Here is a 19,663-nt window from a genome sequence, read left to right as displayed (position 1 = left end):
TTTATTAGCAATTTTTTATTGGAATTTTTAGATTCAGGGTAAAGTCATACTGACAGATAAAAAGAATGGGAGGCATAAGAAATCACAGAGTTAGAATAATGTTAATTTCCAAAGCAGCATTTTCATGGTTCAATAGGTAAGCTTCTTTAAGGAGCCAATGAAACCAGCGACCGCACGCACACGCGAAAATGAATACTAGAACAAGATAGCAGACACACATACTATAGAGACATTGCATAGTTTATGAACTGTTGGCAAATACATAAAAATGATAACCCGGAATTCCCTTTTCAACAAATGACTTTATTATATATACTTTGGGACTATTATAACGGTCATTAACATTGATGTACCGTAGAATGTAGGACAATGCACAGAATTAGAATTATTTGCCTTATATAATGGCACATATTCCTCTTTTAGTATACATGATAACCCTTAAGATATAACTAAATATGACATTTCAATACCTGGAAACTAGAAAGTCATGTCAGTGAACGGCACCTCAGTCTGGTACAAAGAGAATGCAGAAAATGAATATTTCAAGTATTTGAGCATGCATTGAATGAAGTCTAGTCCCTCTTTTCTACTATGTAGAATTCCCTTATTTCATGGTTCCCTTTCAATAGCTACATGAAGCGCCACATGACTTCCTTCCTCAGTTTCCTAGTTTTTACTGCAGAGAGTACAATATCAAACATACAGGTGCTTTCCGGGATTATTTAGTGTTTGGTTAAGCAATTCAGTGTATCCCACCCTCAGACCCCTGTTGGTCAACAAAAAAAAAAAAAAAGGGTCAACGTGTACATTTGATACTAAAGCCCAGACTGTTCACTTCAATACTAGACACAGGCTAATTGTTCTGCTGTTCAGTAGGGGTCCTGTAGCCTCGCCTATTACACACTGACAGCCCGTGCTAAAGTTATGGGCATGATGTGAAGGCCTGGAACACCTGTAAAGGCCATCGCTTTAAAATCCTGTAAAACCCAAGTAAATATAGAATTTTAAAAGAAAGCCTAGAACCAGACTCTATTGGGCAAAAGGACGACAAAGGTGAAACTATGCAGATGACAGTCATACATAATATGTCATATCAAATGTACTGGAAATACAAACCCAACTCACATTAGGTGCACTAGTATGTATTACCAAAATATGGGGGTGTAAAACCTTTAGGGACAAAAAAAAAATAAAAGTTTGACTTTCTACAACCAAAATGACTACATTTCTTTTCTGTGCATAGGATTCTTTTCTGTCATAGGTTATACACAAAAACATACATGATATCCGTTTTCACAGTTATATAGGTAGAGATGTAATTTGTAATAATATCCATGGATTTTAATAATTTAGCAGACTAGTTCTGTATGATATACTCAATGTTATTCCTAAATTTTTTAGGCAGTAAAGGCAAACTGTGCACTAAACTGGCCTTATATACTGTACAACTTGAGATTGTGCCAGAAGGTACACAAACATGGAAGAGAAAGGCTGATCAATAAAAGAGTAATTCAGTGCCGGGGATGTCTCTGGAAGGACTATGGCCAGGGAGCTTTTAGCACATGCAGGTAATTCTCTAAATTGAATATAAATCTACTTCGGTATTTCAGCTATTTTATACAGACCGAGCTCTGCCCTCTCCAGCTTCAGAGGTGCCTACTATCTTCTCAGTTTTTAATCTTTACACCACAGACACACAGCCCAATAAAGACAATGGAAAGTTGGAATGCTTATATCCGTTCTGGAATCAGTTTCCACAACTAGTTAAGAAAATGGGTACGACAGAATGTAGTAAAAAAAAGAAGAGAATAATAAGGCTTCATTCACCCAGCTGTATGAGATGGAGACCAGGAGCCATCAGATGAACATAGGAAGACCCCCAGCTACAGAGCTACATGGTGAAATAAGACTGCAATATTGTGCTACTACACTACAGCTAGCAATAGTGAATGGGTTCAATAGGCAAGCCATTGGGCCCGTACAGTCGGGAGACATCCGATGCTGCTGGATTTTCTATCATTACATGTGACTGGATGCACAATATTTGCAGGCTAGGGCGCAAAGTTGCAAAAAAGCTGCTTTTAAGCAGGGCTGCCTTAACAAGACTGTCTAAATTTTGCTTAAGGCTGGGAATATATTATGAATTTTGACATTAAAAGGGTTTTTTCTAATATAATATTGATCAAGGATATCAGATCGGTAGAGGTCAGACACCTAGCATCTCCATCAATTAGCCTTTCAAAGCACCAGCAGCCCTGCTTCACAGGTCATGAAACATTGCATGGCCTGTTTACAGCTCATGCCCCATTCATTGGGACTGAGCTATAATACCAAGCTAGGGCAGAATACAATGAACAGTGCAGTTCTTGGTAGACGATGAAGAGGCTGCAGCGCTCTCCTGAAAGCTATGGCCTATTCAAACAACTCTTCAGGGCGGCCCTGTGTGTTGGACCCCCACTGATCTGATATCGATGACCTATCAGAAGGATAGATCATCAATATTTCCTGAAAAAAACCTCTTAAGGCTAAGGCTCCACGTTAAGGAAAAGCTGCTTTTTTGATGCAGATTTTGCTTCTACTTTTTTTTTTGAGCACAAGTACAAGCGCTTTCTTCATACTTCCATTCCTTTTGTAACCACTACTGGGTTTGGCTAAAAAAAAAAAAAAACAGCAAAATCTGCAAAAAAAAAAAAAATCATTGTGTTAATAGAAAGTTCTTTGCTTCTATTCTCAACTTGACAAGTAAGCATATAGTATATACATATATTCTAAACTATAAAACATGGCTGGTTTAACCCAGTAATCCCTGTTGACAATACTTGTAAAATATTTAGTGCATTTCCTATCACAAGTACACAGCAAAATACTTGACATGAATGGTAAACATGAAGGTAGTGCTTTTAAACAGTTAAAATGACCTTTAAAATCGTTGTGCTAAGAGATTATCTATATACTGTACTGTTTAGTCCCTTTAAGATGGAAAATTAAAGCAGCTCTTCAGATTAAGGAGTAAACTATCATGAATATAAAGACACAAGTAACCAGGTAAACCATAAAACAAAAAGCTTGTGCTAGTCTTAGAAACGCTTGAATTCTTGGGCCTTGACAATCTCAGTCCGCAGAAAATCTCTCAGTCTTGTCGCAAGAATCAGTTCAGCTTGTCTGGATACATAAGAGGAAGGAAATGACCTTGTTTGACTTCAATTCCTCAACATTACTCACAGCAACTTCCTAGAGCGTTACTTCAAATATATAACCGTCTGCAATTCTAGATCTGCCATGGCCACAGCAATATGGGCACAGTCACATGGATAACCTGCTATGTGCCAGGTCTGAATCCTGCAAGGCACTACCAGCTTACTGTGCACTCAGCTTCTGTCCAACAACAATATGGAGAACAAGAGCTGTTTAAAACAAAAAAAAAAAACACAACAAAAATGGGATGGAAAGAATAAAAGTGTGTGTTAAAGCAATGCAGCTCCGATGAAGCAGAACAGTCAAGAACATTGATAATGGACACTTCTCAGAATTAAAATCGCACTTCCCAAATAGGTTATGTTGTTTGCGGAATGGAGGAACAAAAACGCACAACTCCAATGACTGGGTTTTCGAACAGTCCACGCTACAATAATGGTTACGACGAGGCTTAATGCAAGACCCCCGAATAGCACATGCCTTAGGCTGACCTCCATAAAACCATGCATCTTCCTGGTGGCCATGTAACCAAGCAGACTTTTACTTAATGAGACTTGTAAAATGCTTTCCACAGTCTGATAAAATGGAACTCTAGCAACCACATGGAAAGGAGGTCTTGGCTCCGGAATTTAGCTCTACCGTATTTTCTGGAGGCTGACTTAAAACTAATGGCTTGTGACTCTTGAGCTTGTGTGCCAGTGTCATGAATATAGCTTCAACATGATCATTGGTATTCTTGGCAGAGGTTTCAAACATTGGCATGCTATGTAAATCGGCAAACTTTTGAGCCAAGTCTGTAGGTACTTGAATGGAGTCCTTCAAGTCACATTTATTGCCGACCAGAATTCGAGGCACATCATTTGTAAGTAAATGCCGCTTGCACTCTTCTATCCAGGTTGGTAAGCTCTGGAAACTTGCCATGTTGGTGATGTCATACACAAAAACCACAGCATGTACATTCCTGTAGTAATGCTGTACCATGCTTTTGCGGAAGCGTTCTTGTCCAGCCGTGTCCCATAACTGAATCTGCAAAATAAGGGAAAATTAAATATCTTGCAATAAATAAACTTTGCAGTATGAACTGAAAAACTTAGAATTAAAGGGGATGTCCGAGACATCGAGTATATTGAATATCCTGTGGATAAGTATTTGGTCGTGGGTCCAACATCTGTACCCCGCACAGAATAGCTAATCCAGCTGCTGTATACAATGTATACAGCTAGAAGCAGCCCTGTTCCTATTCAAGTAAATGAGAGCAGAGCAGCAGTTCTCTGGTGCCACTGCTATAGAGTTGTACACTTTATCTATGGCGCCAATAAACTGCAGCTCTCGATCCATTCACTTGATCAGGAACAGAGCTGCTTCCAGCAGTCAGATCAACTGATCTAAAGATCTGACACCCGAGACCCTGCATCAATCATCTTATCCAGCTAACGGAGGACAGGTTATCGGAATGCAAAACACTTAGGCTGAGTTTACACTGGGTTCTCTGGTCTGGAATTTGACGCGTAGGCCTCCTCAGATTCCGGACCAAAAGAACGGGTAGCCGCACCTGAATGCTGATGAAGTGCACTGGCATCCAGTCGCAGCATTCCACTCCGGATTAGGCCCAAATGAATGGCCTAGTCGGGAGAGGGGGGGGGGGGGGGAGGTGTCCTGAGGCGGATGTCCACAGCAAATCCGCCTGAAGAAAGGGCATGTTGATTCTTTTTTTCCCGCTTGTGGGAACAAGGAAATGACCGGCTCCCATTGATTTCAATGGAAGGCGTTTTTTTTTTTAGTCAGGATTTTGACATGGATCCCTGTGTGAACTCAGCCATAGGGTCTGGGGCAACACCATTAAAAAGGACCGTTCACCACCTCCGCAAACTCCAACTCTTTGCATCCTTCATTAAGCTCTACTCCAAAGCTGTTGGAATTTTTATCTCTACCTCCTACTGTTTCCGTGCAATTATTTCTGTCAGCTTCAGCACCCAATATGCTATTCAGACTCCCTACTGTCAAAGTGGGCAGTCTCTGTCTGCCACAGTCTAAGACCGCTTACTTAACAGTAAAGAGCCTAAAAAATTTCAACTACGCCGGAATTCGTGGAGCAGCACTTATTGAAGGATGCAAAGAGTTGGATATAGTGGAATTGGTGAAAGTCCTCCTTAATACAGTAATTTCAGAAATCGGCAGCTATTATTTTCCTTAACCCCTTCCTGACATCCCCAGAACAGTAGGGTGGATACTGGATTTTTAAAGATGGCAGCCGCCCTGGGTCTCTGCTGCAATGCCTGATCGTGAGCATTGCAAGCCAGGACCAGGACCCCCAAAGTTAAAACATGGACCCTGGGTGGTACCTTTAACTTTGCAGGCCAGCTCCTACTGTAAGATCAAAGCAATAGACTTTCCCCAAAGTGGTATTAATAAAAAGTACATCTAACCCCACAAAAAAATATAAAAAGACACCCTATGCATCTCCATACACAGAAATATAAAAATAAGTTACAGTGTCAGAATATGGCAACTTTAAGAAAAAAAAAATTGTTTTTGCAAAGTTTTAGATTTATATAGTTAAAATGTAAATAAAACTATATAAATTTGGTATCCCCAGAATAGTACCAAAACAGAGTACAGATTACGGTACATGTCATTTTGGCTGCACAGTGAAGCCCATAAGAAAGTCACACAAATGCACTTTTTCCTCAAATTCCACCCCATTCTGAATTTTTTTTTCCAGCTTCCCAGTACATTGTACAGACTAATAAATCATACCATTATGAAGGACAATTTGTCCCGCAAACATTAAGCCATTATATATCTCTGTGGACAGAAAAAGAAAAAAAAAAAAGAAAAAAAAAGGAAGGGGAAGGCTTGGAAGGCAGAGAGTCAAAAATGAAAATTGAAAAATGCCACCAGTAGAAAAGGGTTAAAGGAGTTGCAGAAGATTCAATAAACATGGCTGATTACTTCTAGCACCACTCTTGTTCATAGGTTGGTATTGCAGCACCATTTAGGGCCCCTTCACACGGAGTAAATGCGCGTGTATTTTGGCAAAATACACGTGTAAAAATAAGACTCCCATTGACTTCAATGACATTTTACACGTGTATTTTGACGTGTATTTTTACACGTGTAAACAAAAATGCCATTGAAGTCAATGGGAGTCTGATTTTTACACGTGTATTTTGCCAAAATACACGCGCGTTTACTCTGTGTGAAGGGGCCCTTAGGTGAATTCTATAACACCAGACCAGGCCCATGGACAAGGGTGGCAATATTTCTGGAAGAATTCAGCGGTTCTTCCTTAAAACATCTACAACTCATTTAACTTCATCTTGTTCCCAAGAAGGTTACTGAGAGACATTAGAAGGAAACGCTGATTTCATGGAATGAAACCAGTCATAGAATTTTTTTTTTAATTGTCATAATGATGACAAAACAATAGGTGCACTGCCATCTGAATATTTCAGTTCTGTATTTTCTTGCCCACTACGCTGAGATCTGAAAAGTTGGTGGATAGCGCAGCTTTAGGAGAGGTCCATTCAGATTTAAAATGGTCAGATCTCTTTTACCATTCATTCATTCTCATCATTACCTTAATTCTTTCTCCATCTATTTCTACACATCTCTCCCTGAAGTCTACACCAATGGTGGCCTCTGTCCGTTCAGGGAAATAACTAGTGCAGAAGCGGTACGTCAGGCAGGTTTTCCCCACGTTGGAATCACCAATTACAATGATCTTGAAAATCCTGGCACGTGTGGATCCATAAGAGCATGTGCTGCTGATACTGGCTTCCAAGGATGACTCCAGTCCTCTGTCTCCACCAGTGGCTGAAGACATATTTATGTACCCACAAGCAAATGCTGTAAAATTAATTAGAATAATATTAGTCATGTGAATCAGAACAGCAACACTAGAGAACAGCTATGGTCTTGGATATCTCAGACACCATGGCTGTACAACAGACGCTAAGGGTACATAGCAACTTTGATTGTTCAAAAGTATAATTGTACCTCTTAAAGGGGTTTTACAGGATCAAGACATTGATGGGTTATTTATAGAACAGCCCATCTATATGACATACGGTAGGTAGGGATCTGACTCTCAGCAACCCTTGCAATCTGCTGTCTGAAAGGACAGCGGAGCTCAAGTGAGCATTGGAAATGAATGGGACAAACCTACTATATCTTGCACTGCCCTCAGTATCGTGATCCTAGAAAACCCCTTTAATATGGTTGTGTCAGATCATTCTGCTCTTGTAAGAACTGTATAGTACAGGAATAGATTTGCTTGCACATTTGCCAAAACAACCCGAAAATAGCATGAGATCTGGCGAATAGGAGAAATCAAAGAAAACACTGGATATATACAGTAGTGAAGAGTCCAGTGTATTCACGATAGCAGCACTATACCACAAGATGTTTGATGGGCCACTGTCTAAGCTGACACACTACAGCCAGCTATCGATCAATGATGAGAGAGATAGACCGATAGAAAGGACTATCCTCAGCAATACACTGGACTCATGATCACGTGGCCAGTGTATTCTTTGGTTGCTCCAATTTCCCAAAACCACAATAAATTTCTGAAACAGGAAAGCAGACATGTCCACATACTATGTTGTTCTTATATAGAACATACTCTGGTGACAAATCCACTTCTATAAAAAAAAAAAAAAAAACAAAGAAAAAAACTGTGCTATTTGTGCAAGTCAAGCTTCTGCAATTTCTGAAAACACCAAACATACAGTCACAAGGTATTCGTTTCAGTGGGAAAATGTGTGACTTATTAATACTTAGTTATTAAAAAATAAATAAATATATGCAACTAAATTTCACGAAACTTGTGCCAAAGTTGCCTGTGTAACTGTGTTGGATGACTAGGAAATGTGGGGCAAAGTAGTTATGCCCTGCTTGGGTTTACATAAATACAGGCCCAAACTATTTCAAGCATTCCCCCCATCGTTGGCTATGTTATTCATGCAAACAACCAAGAAATGAAAAATTTACTATCTCAATATATTGTGTACTTTGTCCATATCTACAGCCATAGAAAAATTAAAACTTTCTCCCTGCTATATCTGTTGATCTTTTACTGCACAATAATGACAAATGTATAATAATGCTATCAGTGGTCCAGGGGAAATAATGTATGTATGTATGTGGAGTTTATGGAGGTAGGTTAATTGGCATTACCATCTCAAAGGAAATGCAATCATTATACGATCAGCAGGGGGTGTTGACTTCCTAGACCCCGACCAATATAGGAGCCATATTTCTGATTCAATGCTTTGGGCTCTTCACAGCCACCTATTGTGCAAGGAAAGGCAGCATGGCTCCATTCAAATGAATGACACTGGCTACAGCACCCTGCACAGCTGGTGGCCAGGAGAGGCACTGTGCAGAGATAAAGAGGAATTCTCAGCCTCAGTGGGGTCCCAGAGGCTACAACCACCAGATTACAACCAATCCAGCAGCAATGATGCCATTTCTTATTGCCATACACAGATATATCCCTATAGCACAGACTGAAAGACTTGAGGATTAGGTTTATGTCACTGCACAACATAAACAATGCACGTAAATCCCTGTTCACACTCGGATCACGGCTTCCATTCTGATATTATATTATTTTTCCTTTGCTAACACATACAGATACGTCACTGACTAATTCTAGGGTACACCAGAATTCAAGGATTTTAGTGCTTCAGACTGCTCTCAAGACTACTGGTACCTTGATAGATCTGCAAAATGGTCAATGCCAATAGGGCCTCATACGCCTAGATGGCCATCAAGACCAGGGTCAATCCCCTGAAAACCAAGAGAGCTCTGGGTCATTGCAGATGGCAATTTGGCCAGCCTTATAGTATAGGTCATCCAGCAATACACAACTGTTATATGCCACCCAGCTGGGCCCATCTATGGTTATGAATATTGATGCCAGGTGTGAGATCATGCCACCAGTTGATAACAGGGCGCCGCCATCCATCCTATGTGCTAGGAACACATATGTTACTATGATCAGCAGCACACGGGATGCGGGGACTGAGGCAACAGCTGCCGATCTGACTGAGAGCAGGTACCGATGGCCAGTGCTGACCGGAGGCTGCCGGATCCCGGTGCACAGCTGGAGAGACTGAGCGCGTCCACTAGTACAAGCCGGGGACGCGCCCACAGTTACTCACCTAGCGGGGACTGTATGGATCCCCTACAGATGGCCGCGTAGCCCAGACCTCCAAAGACGAGCTCACTGCAGGATACGGGGGAATGGCGGAGGGTGCAAGGAACAGGTATCCAGCGTTGGTCTCCGCTATCGGCCCACAGCTGCCGTTACTGCCGCTAGTGCTGAGTGGCCGGCTGCTTTGCTATACACTCGCTCCTCCTGCCAAGCCTTCGTCACCGTTTCTCCCCCACTCCTTCCTCCGCCCAGCTGATAGAGGATAAACAAATTCGCCATATTTGAAGTGGGCGGTTCTAAGGTGATAGAGCTCCTCTCTGCCCGCAATAGAAATGGCTGTTGTGACTATTACGTCATCAACCGGCTCCCGCCGAGCGGTGCAGTGAGTTCTATGGAGCGCAAACATGGGCTGGGAGTCAATGTGCTATGTGGCATTAGCCAGCAGTGCTCTAGGCATGGAAGTTACTATGGGCTATATGTGGAGGTTTTCTACCTGTATTTCATGTCACAGGGGTCATCTTTTGTACGTGCCCCTGCAACATTGCACAGATGAAAACAGGGGTTTCATAAAGTAGATTTTCATCATATAATTCCTCAGAAGTGAAGTGGAAGGCGCTAATATCACAATAATGAAGTGGAAGCACTAACATCACAATAATGAAGTGGAAGGCAGTAACATCACAATAATGAAGTGGAAGGCGCTAATATCACAATAATGAAGTGGAAGGCGCTAATATCACAATAACGAAGTGGAAGGCGCTAACATCACAATAATGAAGTGGAAGGCGCTAACATCACAATAATGAAGTGGAAGCACTAACATCACAATAATGAAGTGGAAGGCGCTAATATCACAATAATGAAGTGGAAGCACTAACATTACAATAATGAAGTGGAAGGCGCTAAAATCACAATAATGAAGTGGAAGGCGCTAATATCACAATAATGACGTGGAAGGCGCTAATATCACAATAATGACGTGGAAGGCAGTAACATCACAATAATGAAGTGGAAGGCGCTAATATCACAATAAGTGGAAGGCGCTAATATCACAATAACGAAGTGGAAGGCGCTAATATCACAATAACGAAGTGGAAGGCGCTAATATCACAATAATGAAGTGGAAGCACTAACATCACAATAATGAAGTGGAAGGCAGTAACATCAAAATGAAGTGGAAGACGCTAATATCACAATAATGAAGTGGAAGGCGCTAATATCACAATAACGAAGTGGAAGGCGCTAATATCACAATAATGACGTGGAAGGCAGTAACATCACAATAATGAAGTGGAAGGCGCTAATATCACAATAAGTGGAAGGCGCTAATATCACAATAACGAAGTGGAAGGCGCTAATATCACAATAACGAAGTGGAAGGCGCTAATATCACAATAATGAAGTGGAAGCACTAACATCACAATAATGAAGTGGAAGGCGCTAATATCACAATAATGAAGTGGAAGCACTAACATCACAATAATGAAGTGGAAGGCGCAAATATCACAATAATGAAGTGGAAGGTGCTAATATCACAATAACGAAGTGGAAGGCGCTAATATCACAATAATGAAGTGGAAGCACTAACATCACAATAATGAAGTGGAAGGCGCTAATATCACAATAATGAAGTGGAAGGCGCTAATATCACAATAATGAAGTGGAAGGCGCTAATATCACAATAATGAAGTGGAAGACACTAACATCACAATAATGGAGTGGAAGGCGCTAATATCACAATAATGAAGTGGAAGGCAGTAACATCACAATAATGAAGTGGAAGGCGCTAATATTACAATAACGAAGTGGAAGGCACTAATATCACAATAATGACGTGGAAGGCAGTAACATCACAATAATGAAGTGGAAGGCACTAATATCACAATAATGGAGTGAAAGGCGCTAATATCACAATAACGAAGTGGAAGGCACTAACATCACAATAATAAAGTGGAAGGCGCTAACATCACAATAATGAAGTGGAAGGCACTAACATCACAATAATGAAGTGGAAGCCAGTAACATCACAATAACGAAGTGGAAGGCACTAACATCACAATAATAAAGTGGAAGGCGCTAACATCACAATAATGAAGTGGAAGGCACTAACATCACAATAATAAAGTGGAAGGCGCTAACATCACAATAATGAAGTGGAAGGCGCAAATATCACAATAATGAAGTGGAAGGTGCTAATATCACAATAACGAAGTGGAAGGCGCTAATATCACAATAATGAAGTGGAAGCACTAACATCACAATAATGAAGTGGAAGGCGCTAATATCACAATAATGAAGTGGAAGGCGCTAATATCACAATAATGAAGTGGAAGACACTAACATCACAATAATGGAGTGGAAGGCGCTAATATCACAATAATGAAGTGGAAGGCAGTAACATCACAATAATGAAGTGGAAGGCGCTAATATTACAATAACGAAGTGGAAGGCACTAATATCACAATAATGACGTGGAAGGCAGTAACATCACAATAATGAAGTGGAAGGCACTAATATCACAATAATGGAGTGGAAGGCGCTAATATCACAATAACGAAGTGGAAGGCACTAACATCACAATAATAAAGTGGAAGGCGCTAACATCACAATAATGAAGTGGAAGGCACTAACATCACAATAATGAAGTGGAAGCCAGTAACATCACAATAACGAAGTGGAAGGCACTAACATCACAATAATAAAGTGGAAGGCGCTAACATCTCAATAATGAAGTGGAAGGCACTAACATCACAATAATAAAGTGGAAGGCGCTAACATCTCAATAATGAAGTGGAAGGCACTAACATCACAATAATAAAGTGGAAGGCACTAACATCTCAATAACGAAGTGGAAGGCACTAACATCACAATAATAAAGTGGAAGGCGCTAACATCTCAATAATGAAGTGGAAGGCACTAACATCACAATAATAAAGTGGAAGGCACTAACATCACAATAACGAAGTGGAAGGCGCTAATATCACAATAACGAAGTGGAAGGCAGTAACATCACAATAACGAAGTGGAAGGCGCTAATATCACAATAATGAAGTGGAAGGCGCTAATATCACAATAACGAAGTGGAAGGCAGTAACATCACAATAACGAAGTGGAAGGCGCTAATATCACAATAATGAAGTGGAAGGCAGTAACATCACAATAATGAAGTGGAAGGCACTAACATCACAATAACGAAGTGGAAGGCGCTAATATCACAATAACGAAGTGGAAGGCAGTAACATCACAATAACGAAGTGGAAGGCACTAACATCACAATAACGAAGTGGAAGGTGCTAATATCACAATAAGATCCTCCAATGATAGAAGTGACATGTCACTAAGGCTTGGTACTATACAGAGAAGGACCTATCCAACCAACTTCTACAGAAGTATCAAATGGATAAAAGGATCCGCGCTTACCAACCGTAGTTCTTGTTGCATTCGTTTATTAATAAACGAATGCAACAAGAACTACGGTTGGTAAGCGCGGATCCTTTTATCCATTTGATACTTCTGTAGAAGTTGGTTGGATAGGTCCTTTTCTGTATAGTACCATGCATACGTGTTTTCACGGTTAAGATCTGCCAGCTACTAGCCATTTTGTCTATGAAGTGATATTTGAGTGCTGTGATCACTTCACAGCGCTTAAAGGTGATTATATGTTGAATAATACTTTGTGGAATCACTTTAAAAGGGTAATGCACAAGGTGCCGCGCGGTGCTCTCTCTTCTGTTTTCATGTCACTAAGGCTTGGTTCACATCTGCGCACGGGTTTCCATTCGGGGGAACCGCTTGAGGACAATGTCTATAAAGCGCTGCGGAATATGACGGTGTTATATAAGTAGGCATAATAAATAAATAACAAATAAATAATAATACCCCCCTGACCGAAAACCTAAACTGCATAAAAAAGCGGTTACCTTAGGAAACCTGCGAACCCCATAGACTATAATGTGGACCGCATGGTTTCTGTTCGGTTTTCACTTGAAATGGTGAAAAATGCAGAGTGGGGAACAAAATCCCTGTATGGAGTGGCAAGCGCACATAGGAACCGAGCGTAACACTAAATGATATCAGACTATGTGTGAGAATCTTCTGGGAGCGGGAAGTATACGAGAAATATTGTAGAGAACTGAAATCCATACTGATGGAGGCAAAAATGCCGGATGTCATCAGTGTGTTGGAACCCCGGTGACTGAAACCTTTCACTGCCTCCCTAAGATTTGCAAAGGATTGAGCTCTTTTGAAAGGGAAATTCTCATGCACACAACCCAGTATGCCATCCAATGTGGGGCCCAGTTTGCAGCACAATGCACTGAGTGACATCTGAGATGATTGGGACTAACCATCAGATGCCTCCTCGGAGGAGCATCAGCCTGAACATTTGGTCGTGTGCTTTAAACATAAGGAATTGGTAGTCAAAATGACAACATAGGAATCTACTTAGGGTTTTGTGACCATAAGTTACCATTCTACAAACACACAAAAGTAGTCAGAACAGCCAAGCAAATTTAACTTCATGTGCAGGTGCCCTTTGCCATAGCTACAATAGAAATGGCAAATAGCTATGTCCTAATACTAATAGCATTACTGCTAGTATCTGTTGTACATGAAAATACATGACAATAGGTTCTTGTTTAACATTTTGATTAAATCGTATAAGCCTATCTGTCAGCGACAAGGCAACCTCTATAGATGGAACCCTACACTATAATAATTCTATCTAGACCTATTCACCCTGTGTCAGAGACCTTTATTGAAAGAGTTAGATTGTAAGCCCTCGCGGGCAGGGCCCTCTACCCCACTGTGCCAGTCGGTCATTGTTAGTATTATATCTACCTGTATATTTTGTGTATTGTATGTAACCCCCAAATGTAAAGCACCATGGAATTAATGGTGCTATATAAATAAACAATAATAATAATAAAGAGTTGGACAGGATTACACTTGAGGATGACTATCTGTTAGCAAATATTGACATAGACAGCCCTTTATTTATCAGTTCTCCATCATAAGGTTCTACAGGCTGTTGAGTTCACGTGAGTGTGAGCAACACAATGTCCATAACAAATCTGTGGTGAACCTTTTGAACGTCTTCCTTTTAACCCATCTGCTAAGGGGGCACTACCATGAGAAATCCATGTACGTCACAATATGCCAATTTGCAGTGGACATCAAGAAGACTGAGTTATAGGCATAGCATATAGAAGATATTATCATCATGTGAAAGGGTGATGAACAATCCTTTCTGCACTGCATCGGCATTCCTTCACAGCTAGCCGTGCGGTATGTTCAACCGCCGTGTGAACATATCCTTAATGTGATACGAGCCACTTGCTCTACTCACCATCCTGAAAATAGACATGGGACCCTATGGGCCTTGTTGAATAGGTGAAACAGGGTCATTACACCTGCTGTGTTGTTATCATATGTGATAACTACCATAAGGTGCAAGAAAATGGTAATATACTCCCTCATGATGCATAATCCAGACCAGTACCTTTGGAGGGGTCAGTGCTGATTCACATAATAAATAGATACACAATGCCTGAGCAACCAATTTCAATTGTGCCTAGACTATGTCCTTTCTCCAGCAGATGGTCTGACCTTACCATATGGACTTCTGATTTAGTAAACTGGATCAGTGGCAGGAGCTGTCCCAGTTTGCTATCGGACTATTGTCTTGTCCACCTCCAGTGTACTATCATAGAACGAGTTCTGCATGACAGGTTGCATTTTCACACAAATTGTACTCCAGAATTGTGGAAAACATTATATTTGTGAAAATAAATCAGGCGTGGATCCATGAAGATATAACACTACATGCCTCATGTCAATAAATACAGTCCTATGAAAAAGTTTGGGCACCCCTATTAATCTTAATAATTTTTAGTTCTAAATATTTTGGTGTTTGCAACAGCCATTTCAGTTTGATATATCTAATAACTGATGGACACAGTAATATTTCAGGATTGAAATGAGGTTTATTGTACTAACAGAAAATGTGCAATATGCATTAAACCAAAATTTGACCGGTGCAAAAATTTTGGTACCCTTATCATTTTATTGATTTGAATACTCCTAACTACTTTTTACTGACTTACTGAAGCACAAAATTGGTTTTGTAACCTTACTGAGCTTTGAACTTCATAGCCAGGTGTATCCAATCATGAGAAAAGGTATTTAAGGTGGCCAATTGCAAGTTGTTCTCCTATTTGAATCTCCTCTGAAGAGTGGCATCATGGGCTGCTCAAAACAACTCTCAAATGATCTGAAAACAAAGATTGTTCAACATAGTTGTTCAGGGGAAGGATACAAGAAGTTGTCTCAGGTATTTAACCTGTCAGTTTTCAATGTGAGGAACATAGTAAGGAAATGGAAGACCACAGGGACAGTTCTTGTTAAGCCCAGAAGTGGCAGGCCAAGAAAAATATCAGAAAGGCAGAGAAGAAGAATGGTGAGAACAGTCAAGGACAATCCACAGACCACCTCCAAAGAGCTGCAGCATCATCTTGCTGCAGATGGTGCCACTGTGCATCGGTCAACAATACAGCGCACTTTGCACAAGGAGAAGCTGTATGGGAGAGTGATGAGATAGAAGCCGTTTCTGCAAGCACGCCACAAACAAAGTCGCCTGAGGTGTGCAAAAGCACATTTGGACAAGCCAGCTTCATTTTGGAAGAAGATCCTGTGGACTGATGAAACAAAGATTGAGTTGTTTGGTCATACAAAAAGGCGTTATGCATGGCGTCCAAAAAAACAGCATTCCAAGAAAAACACTTGCTACCCACTGTAAAATTTGGTGGAGGTTCCATCATGCTTTGGGGCTGTGTGGCCAATGCCGGCATCGGGAATCTTTTTAAAGTTGAGGGTCGCATGGATTCCACTCAGTATCAGCAGATTCTTGAGAATAATGTTCAAGAATCAGTGACGAAGTTGAAGTTACGCCGGGGATGGATATTTCAGCAAGACAATGATCCAAAACACCGCTCCAAATCGCCTCAGGCATTCATGCAGAGGAACAATTACAATGTTCTGAAACGGCCATCCCAGTCCCCAGACCTGAATATCATTGAACATCTGTGGGATGATTTGAAGTGGGCTGTCCATGCTCGGCAACCATCAAACTTAACTGAACTTGAATTGTTTTGTAAAGAGGAATGGTCCAAAATAGCTTCATCCAGGATCCAGGAACTGATTAAAAGCTACAGGAAGCGACTAGAGGCTGTTATCTCTGCAAAAGGAGGATCTACTAAATATTAATGTCACTTTTCTGTTGAGGTGCCCAGACTTTTGCACCATTCATATTTTGGTTTAATGCATATTGCACATTTTCTGTTAGTACAATAAACCTCATTTCAATCCTGAAATATTACTGTGTCCATCAGTTATTAGATATATCAAACTGAAATGGCTGTTGCAAACACCAAAATATTTAGAACTAAAAATGATTAAGATTAATAGGGGTGCCCAAACTTTTTCATAGGACTGTAGATGTGCTATTGCTGACCGTGCAAACTGGCTATTTATCACCAGGAATATTATAGTGCTGCTGTTTGCCCATATTGTATTGCTGTTGCTGCTACAACTGCTCATTCATAGCTGCACTTCTCTTGCCTTGTCCATCGTGTTCTATATTGTACTGATGCTGCTGGGAATACACCCTACCTTGCACAGGTATCCCAGAAAAAGGATACGCAAAAGTAGCAAAACATTCCTAACGTGTTCAATCAGGAGAAAAAAACAGAATGTCAACCAGATAGACAACCAGATAACAGCCACACAAGTCTCTAAAAATATCATTGACAAAATGTTTAAAACCTGTGGGTACATTACACAACCCAAAAAACATTACCAAATATTCAAAGTGATCTTCCGGGGTGTTAAAGGCCATCTTCGATTCGCCTCCTTCTTTGATCTGGGTCACATTGTAGGCCCCGAGGTCAATTTTAGAAAACCAGCAGGCAGCCACTATCTAATTAGAAAGATCAGAGGAGGAGTGTACTGATTATAGTCAATGCATGGCCACAATCCGCCATCTTTTTAAAACATATCCTGAATGTACTCCAGAATAGCCTCACGTTCTGGAGCAGAAAGATTGAAGATCCTTCCCTTAGGATATTTGTACTCAGGAAGGAGTTCAATCCCACAATTGTAGGGTTTATGTGAGGGCAAACCCTCAACACATTTTGTGATCAAATACATCATGAAAATCAGGTAAACGCTTCCTCACTGACACAATCGGAGGTATGCAATGGGGATAGCACTGATTACCCCATTTCACCAACTCTTTTTTGGGCCAATCAAAACTAGGGTAATGGAGATCTATCCAGGGAAGCCCTAGAATGATATCAGAAGACAAATCCTCCATAACAAAAAACATACGACCTCAGAATGTATGGAGCCCAGTTGTAAAGAGATTAAGGGGATCTTAAATGAGATTTTATTCCTAGTCAGTGGGGTAAAATCTGCACCAGTAACCAGCAAAGGAGTATCTAGTGGTAGATGTTCAATCGCAAAAGCAGAAATAGAAGAAAATGGATCAAAGTGTCCACTAGGACATGGCCAGAAACAGAGCTGTCCCTAAAGGACAGAGACACAGGTAACATCTATTTATGAAAATTTTCAGAAGATAACTGATTGCCTGAGTGGTTCTCCTGGTTACTACTCAGGCACTGGAGTCTTCGCCAGTGTGTGGAGTTTAATGAAGCAGTCTCGGATGAGATGACCCAGTTTGCCGCAATACAGGCAGAGACTATTCCGGAGGCATTCTCATCTATCTCATTGGCCTCCTGATGAAGCCACGCTAAGGCGAAACGTGCGTCGGGTCACTTGGTTCTCTCACTGGCGACGCTCTGGTGTTTACCCCCTGTATGGTATAGTGATACTGTGAGCATGTCGATTGGTATGTATTAGAATTGGTTTCACTTTGTTATTCCCTATAGACATCTATTTGTTTGATAATAGACACTATCCATCAGTGGTGGTTACCGCCACTTATATAGGGACTATTTTCTATATAGTGATTACCTTTCGAAGTTTGCACTTTATTAGGACAGTATATATACTTACCTTCATTCATATTTATGATTATCTCTCTGTATTATATACCACACACTGTCAGGGATTACCTCCAGCTCGCTACTAGTGGGAGGGTTACGATACTGTCCGCCGGTCATTTGGGCGGACCCTCCTGTGTTGTCCTCCATTGTGTCATATGTCTTTTAATATCTCAATTTTCAATAAATATTTTTGCTATTTTTATAAATTTTTTGGTTCCTTGAGTTTTTGTTGTGGAATATTCTCATCTAGCCTTGGTATCCAGCGCTCCTAATCTCATAGGTTCATCACTAGCGGTGATAGAAGAGGCATTAGATTTTTTAACAGAATGAGAGGGATAGACAGAAACTGAATCAGTCCCTACTCTCTCTTTGCATTTGTCCTGGAGTCTCTGGTCAGTACGGACAGGCATGGTCTATTCTAAGGTAGGGGGATCTGGGTGACCTAACCAAACATCATTAACTGAATCACTAAGGCCATGTTTGAAAAGAACACTCAAAGCTGAGTCACACCAACCTGTCATCATACAATATTTCCAAAACTGAGAGCAATAAGTCTCAACAAAGCGTTTGCCCTGCTGAAGGGTAAGGAGTTATGATTCAGCAAGCCTAATGTGGTTAGGCTTAGCATAAATAGCGCCCAAGGATTTGAATTTTTTTTCCAAATCTGTCCCCTCCTCTTCCCCAAGACGAATTTTAAGGGCCCAAGACTATAGATCCTCCTTCAATAGAGAAAAGACCATCTCCAGCAGGTAGCGGCCTATTTACCAACCTCCCCGGACCTGATCACTGCTGCCCCTGCTTCCCATTGTACCATAGGCCATGGAGGCCGGCAGTGAATAGGCCCGGGCCAGGCAGCGATCCCACTGCCGCTATTATTATATTATAATATACTATTATAATAATTGGAGCCCCAGGGGAGGTGAGGGAACATAATAAACAATGTTACTCACCTGTCCGGGATCCAATGTTAATCCTAGCTGGCTTCGGGCCTATATGGTAATGCCTAGATGTCACGTGGTCTGGTATATTACCATATAGGCCCAAAGTCTGTGCTAGCAGTACCATATAGGCCTGAAGCCTGCTAGAATTAAAGAAGACCTTTCATGGGTTTGGGCAAAGGCACTTCTATATACCGCTGGAAAGCCGACAGTGCGCTGAATTCAGCGCACTGTCGGCTTTCCAGTGGTATATACAACTGGGAAGAAAAAGAGATGTGGAGTGCAGCGAAATCCTCTTGGCTAAA

At 41.0% G+C, this 19,663-nt stretch overlaps 1 protein-coding gene across 1 annotated transcript; it reads right to left on the bottom strand.

Annotated features, from left to right (window-relative positions):
* On the bottom strand, window positions 1-9,605 carry RAB33B (RAB33B, member RAS oncogene family). Its single transcript, XM_075257793.1, has 3 exons — window positions 9,366-9,605; window positions 6,776-7,044; window positions 1-4,221 (listed from the first exon to the last, which is right to left on the bottom strand). Exons 2-3 carry the CDS (start codon window positions 7,019-7,021, stop codon window positions 3,787-3,789), a joined length of 681 nt encoding a protein of 226 aa, XP_075113894.1. The 5' UTR covers window positions 7,022-7,044; window positions 9,366-9,605; the 3' UTR covers window positions 1-3,786.
* Between the last annotated feature and the right edge of the window lie 10,058 nt (window positions 9,606-19,663).

This window comes from Leptodactylus fuscus, chromosome 1 (genome assembly GCF_031893055.1).
Source record: "Leptodactylus fuscus isolate aLepFus1 chromosome 1, aLepFus1.hap2, whole genome shotgun sequence".
NCBI lineage: Eukaryota > Metazoa > Chordata > Amphibia > Anura > Leptodactylidae > Leptodactylus > Leptodactylus fuscus.
Note: the sequence above shows the minus strand (reverse complement) of the source record. Positions and strands in the feature narration are given on the sequence as shown.

Bases quoted from the DNA above. Each gene is read 5' to 3' on its own strand.
- RAB33B (XM_075257793.1), bottom strand. From the start codon at position 7,021: ATGTCTTCAGCCACTGGTGGAGACAGAGGACTGGAGTCATCCTTGGAA. The intron at 4,222-6,775 runs GTAATGATGAGA...CTTATTTTGCAG, and splicing joins TAGATGGAGAAAGAATTAAG to ATTCAGTTATGGGACACGGC.